Source organism: Benincasa hispida, chromosome 2, assembly GCF_027475165.1.
Source record: "Benincasa hispida cultivar pf3 chromosome 2, pf3_genome.v1.1, whole genome shotgun sequence".
Classification (NCBI taxonomy): Eukaryota; Viridiplantae; Streptophyta; class Magnoliopsida; order Cucurbitales; family Cucurbitaceae; genus Benincasa; species Benincasa hispida.
Genome location: NC_143479.1, coordinates 51,482,705 through 51,488,401, shown reverse-complemented (window position 1 = coordinate 51,488,401; position 5,697 = coordinate 51,482,705). Strand labels below are relative to the sequence as shown.

At 41.4% G+C, this 5,697-nt stretch overlaps 1 protein-coding gene across 1 annotated transcript; it reads left to right on the top strand.

The window, feature by feature from the left end:
- The first annotated feature begins 876 nt into the window (after nt 1-876).
- LOC120072114 (uncharacterized) lies at nt 877-4,289 on the top strand. Its single transcript, XM_090310650.1, is given in 2 exon segments — nt 877-2,385; nt 2,387-4,289. Coding segments are annotated over 2 exon segments (3,213 nt in total). The 5' UTR covers nt 877-937; the 3' UTR covers nt 4,152-4,289.
- The last annotated feature ends 1,408 nt before the right edge of the window (nt 4,290-5,697 follow it).

Genomic DNA, 5,697 nt, shown 5'->3' with positions numbered 1-5,697 from the left:
TATCACACAATCTAAGTTAAGAAATACATTTTTTTTTTTCAAATATTGCATTTCTTAACCTTTTGAGGACATGAAGTAAAACGTATAAGTCCTATTTTTGTTTAGAGATCCATATATTAAAATTTATTCGTAAACATCATTAATAATGAGTAATAAGGAAAAATGATGTTCATTCTCTCATTTCCATTACGGCAAATTGCGAAGTATATCTTTCGAATAAAAATATTTACTTAAAAACTTATTTGTGATTAATGAAAACAATAGTTAGAATGATACAAGGATATAAACTAAATTTACCATGTGTATTATTCAACTCTTTTTTAAGCTCAAACAAAGTGCTATGCATGTCCTAACACTAACAAAATAAAAATATACCATTTCATATATACATATATATAATTATTTTTTAATTATTGATTTTATTATATTTGTTTGACTTTGAATCAATATCAAACATGTTTAAAAATTTTTTGGATTTTGACATATTGTTTCTTGCCCTTTGTTGGCTAGTGGTATGTTTGTCCTTGTATTTGTGAGACATTAAAATCTTCTTTGGTTTATTTTGCCGACAAAGACCTCTCCAAACACGTCTTTGTTTTTATTTGCCATTTGGATGAATAAAAATTTCTTATTGGTGGCTTTCCTACATATTTTGAGTTGAACTTTGAATGTGGTTTATTCATTGAATTGTTAACGAAGAGTTTTATACAAATTTTAAATTATTAATTGCTTCAAAGTCATACAATTGACAGAATATATTTTTAACAATTGTGTTATAACTAGTTGGAGCCAATTGGGATGTTTATTTCCTATTAAACAAAAACTTATTTTTGTCAAGGATACTCACTATAAAACGAGTTTACAACTTGGTTACAAAACATAATTTTTCAAACACATTTGTTCTCTCTTTTCCATTAGAGAAAGTAGAGGGAAAAAGATGAGGATATCAAAACCACCGGGACATTGGCTCCCGATGTTTTGGATTGTCACATTATGTCTTCTTGCTACTACAGTAGTGGCTGGCAAAACACCTTATGTTTATGCCTCACCACCGCCACCACAATCTCCTTATTATTATAGTTCACCACCTCCGCCAATGAAGTCACCACCACCTCCGTCACCATATTATTACAAATCTCCACCACCTCCCTCACCGTCACCACCTCCACCATATGTCTATAAGTCACCTCCTCCACCTTCTCCGTCACCACCACCTCCATACATTTATAAATCACCACCACCACCATCACCATCTCCACCACCACCATACTATTATAAATCACCACCTCCACCATCACCTTCTCCACCACCTCCTTATTATTACAAGTCCCCACCTCCACCATCTCCTTCACCACCTCCTCCATACGTTTATAAATCACCACCACCACCTTCGCCTTCACCTCCACCACCTTACATTTATCAGTCTCCACCTCCACCATATCCTTCCCTACCACCACCTTATAAATACAAGTCACCAACTCCACCACGTGAGAGACCACAAGCACCAGATCATTATAAATCTCCACCGCCCCCATATATTTACAAGTCGCCTCCACCACCATCACCATCTCCATCACCACCTTATAACTATAAGTCTCCCCCTCCACCACCGCCATCTCCACCGCCTCCATATATTTACAAATCTCCTCCACCACCATCACCATCTCCACCACCACCATCACCATCTCCACCACCTCCTTATGTCTATAAGTCTCCCCCTCCATCGTCTCCATCTCCACCACCTCCATATGTTTACAAGTCTCCTCCACCACCATCTCCATCTCCACCACCTCCTTATGTCTATAAGTCTCCCCCTCCACCATCTCCATCTCCACTGCCTCCATATGTTTACAAATCTCCTCCACCACCATCACCATCTCCACCGCCTCCTTATGCCTATAAGTCTCCCCCTCCACCGCCTCCGTATATTTACAAATCTCCTCCACCACCATCACCATCTCCACCACCTCCTTATGTTTATAAGTCTCCCCCTCCACCGTCTCCATCTCCACCCCCTCCATATGTTTACAAATCTCCTCCACCACCAACACCATCTCCACCACCTCCTTACATTTATAAATCTCCACCCCCACCTTCTCCATCACCGCCTCCTCCGTATGTTTACAAATCACCCCCACCACCATCTCCATCTCCACCGCCTCCATACATTTATAAATCTCCTCCACCACCATCACCATCTCCACCACCTCCTTATATCTATAAGTCTCCCCCTCCACCGTTTCCCTCCCCACCACCTCCATATGTTTATAAATCTCCCCCGCCACCATCACCATCCCCACCACCTCCTTACATCTATAAATCTCCCCCTCCACCATTTTCATCGACACCACCTCCATATGTTTACAAATCTCCTCCACCACTCTATCTCCACCATCCATACCAAACCGCCTCCTTATGTCTATAAGTCTCCCCCTCCACCGTCTCCATCTCCACCCCCTCCATATGTTTACAAATCTCCTCCACCACCATCACCATTCCCACCACCTCCTTACATTTATAAATCTCCACCCCCACCTTCTCCATCACCACCTCCTCCATATGTTTATAAATCACCTCCACCACCATCTCCATCTCCACCACCTCCATACATTTACAAATCTCCTCCACCACCATCACCATCTCCACCACCTTCTTATGTCTATAAGTCTCCCCCTCCACCGTCTCCCTCTCCACCCCCTCCATATGTTTACAAATCTCCTCCACCACCATCATCATCCCCACCACCTCCTTACATCTATAAATCTCCACCCCCACCTTTTCCATCACCACCTCCTCCATATGTTTACAAATCACCCCCACCACCATCTCCATCTCCACCACCTCCATACATTTACAAATCTCCTCCACCACCATCACCATCTCCACCACCTCCTTATGTCTATAAGTCTCCCCCTCCACCGTCTCCCTCTCCACCCCCTCCATATGTTTACAAATCTCCTCCACCACCATCACCATCGCCACCACCTCCTTACATTTATAAATCTCCACCCCCACCTTCTCCATCACCGCCTCCTCCGTATATTTATAAATCACCCCCACCACCATCTCCATCTCCACCGCCTCCATACATTTACAAATCTCCTCCACCACCATCACCATCGCCACCACCTCCTTACATTTATAAATCTCCACCCTCACCTTCTCCATCACCGCCTCCTCCGTATGTTTATAAATCACCTCCACCACCATCTCCATCTCCACCGCCTCCATACATTTACAAATCTCCTCCACCACCATCACCATCTCCACCACCTCCTTATGTCTATAAGTCTCCCCCTCCACCGTCTCCCTCCCCACCACCTCCATATGTTTACAAATCTCCTCCACCACCATCACCATCCCCACCACCTCCTTACATCTATAAATCTCCCCCTCCACCATCTCCATCGCCACCGCCTCCATATGTTTACAAATCTCCTCCACCACCATCACTATCTCCACCGCCTCCTTATGTCTATAAGTCTCCCCCTCCGCCGTCTCCATCTCCACCTCCTCCATATGTTTACAAATCTCCTCCACCACCATCACCATCTCCACCACCTCCTTATGTCTATAAGTCTCCCCCTCCACCGTCTCTATCTCCACCACCTCCATACATTTACAAATCTCCTCCACCATCATCACCATCTCCACCACCTCCTTATGTCTATAAGTCTCCCCCTCCACCGTCTCCATCTCCACCCTCTCCATATGTTTACAAATCTCCTTCACCACCATCACCATTCCCACCACCTCCTTACATTTATAAATCTCCACCCCCACCTTCTCCATCACCACCTCCTCCATATGTTTATAAATCACCCCCACCACCATCTCCATCTCCACCACCTCCATACATTTACAAATCTCCTCCACCACCATCACCATCTCCACCACCTCCTTATGTCTATAAGTCTCCCCCTCCACCATCTCCATCTCCACCCCCTCCATATGTTTACAAATCTCCTCCACCACCATCATCATCCCCACCACCTCCTTACATTTATAAATCTCCACCCCACCTTCTCCATCCCGCCTCCTCCGTATGTTTACAAATCACCCCCACCCCCATCTCCATCTCCACCGCCTCCATACATTTACAAATCTCCTCCACTACCATCACCATCTCCACCACCTCCTTATGTCTATAAGTCTCCCCCTCCACCGTCTCCATCTCCACCTCCTCCATATGTTTACAAATCTCCTCCACCACCGTCACCATCTCCACCACCTCCTTATATCTATAAGTCTCCCCCACCACCATCACCATCCCCACCACCTCCTTACATCTATAAATCTCCCCCTCCACCATCTCCATCGCCACCTCCTCCATATGTTTACAAATCACCGCCTCCACCATCTCCATCTCCACCACCTTCTTATGTTTATAAGTCTCCCCCTCCTCCATCTCCATCTTCTCCACCTCCATATGTTTACAAATCTCCTCCACCACCTTCACCATCTCCACCACCTCCTTACATCTATAAGTCTCCCCCTCCTCCATCCCCATCACCACCTCCTCCATATGTTTACTAATGTCCTCCACCTCTATCTCCTCTATCACCTCCTCCATGCTATTATAACTCACCACCTCCACCATCTCCATCACCACCTCTTTCATATATTTGCAAATCTCCACTACCACCTTCACCCCCTTCATATCCGTCACCACCTCTCCCATATTATTAAGAGTCATGTCCTCCACCAACAAAGTTCCAACCTTCTTCATACTATTACGTCTTACTGCCTCCACCACTCGCATATTAAAGATTCTATTTTTAATATTTATATTAATGCAAGTACCTATCATATTCGATGGAATATTTGAAATCATAATCAACGGATTGAGTTAATTATATTGTATAAATTCTTATGTTGGAGAGTGTTATCAAATGTATTATTGTGTTTGTTTTAAATTTGAATTTATGTTATATTATTGTGTATTTTTACAAATGATTATATCTGAGTTCTATATTTTTCGAGAAGACTACTTTCATTCTCACTTGTATTGTTTTCTTTTAATATTTTATTTTATCTTCATTATGATTCATAATATATTAGAATGTTGGAACAAACAAACCTAAATTAATTCAATGGGAAAATTGTTGATATATAAGTACGACAGTCTTGATAGATTCCAAATTACTAATACAAAAAGTATAGGACTTTCAATAAAGGGTTAATGACAAATGACTAAATTGAAATGCACGTTATGAAAAATAGTTAACATTATTTTTATGAGATAAATAATCAAGCGATATATTTAGATATTATTCAAATCTAATATATGAATAAAATAATGGGTTGTTTTCAAATATAAAAAAATAAATCAAAATATTTACAAAATATAGAAAAATTTTAGAACTATCAAACTTCTATCGATGTCCATCAGTGATATTGATAGACGCTGATATTATTGATAGTTCTAAAATTTTGCTCTATCTTGTAAATATTTTCAACAATCTTATCATTTGAAATAATTTCCCTAAATAATCTCCGATAAGATTGTTGATCTTAAACCTAAAATTATTAAAAAATTTAAGATTCAAATCAAAACAAATTAAAATAGACAATAGAAATTAGAACGGTTCCTAATAAACCAATCTTCTCCCACTCTTGGCTACACATTAGATTATTCTCCTTTTTAAGTTTATGACAGCTCTTGTTCTCTTTTCATCTATGAAGCTCCATTAATGT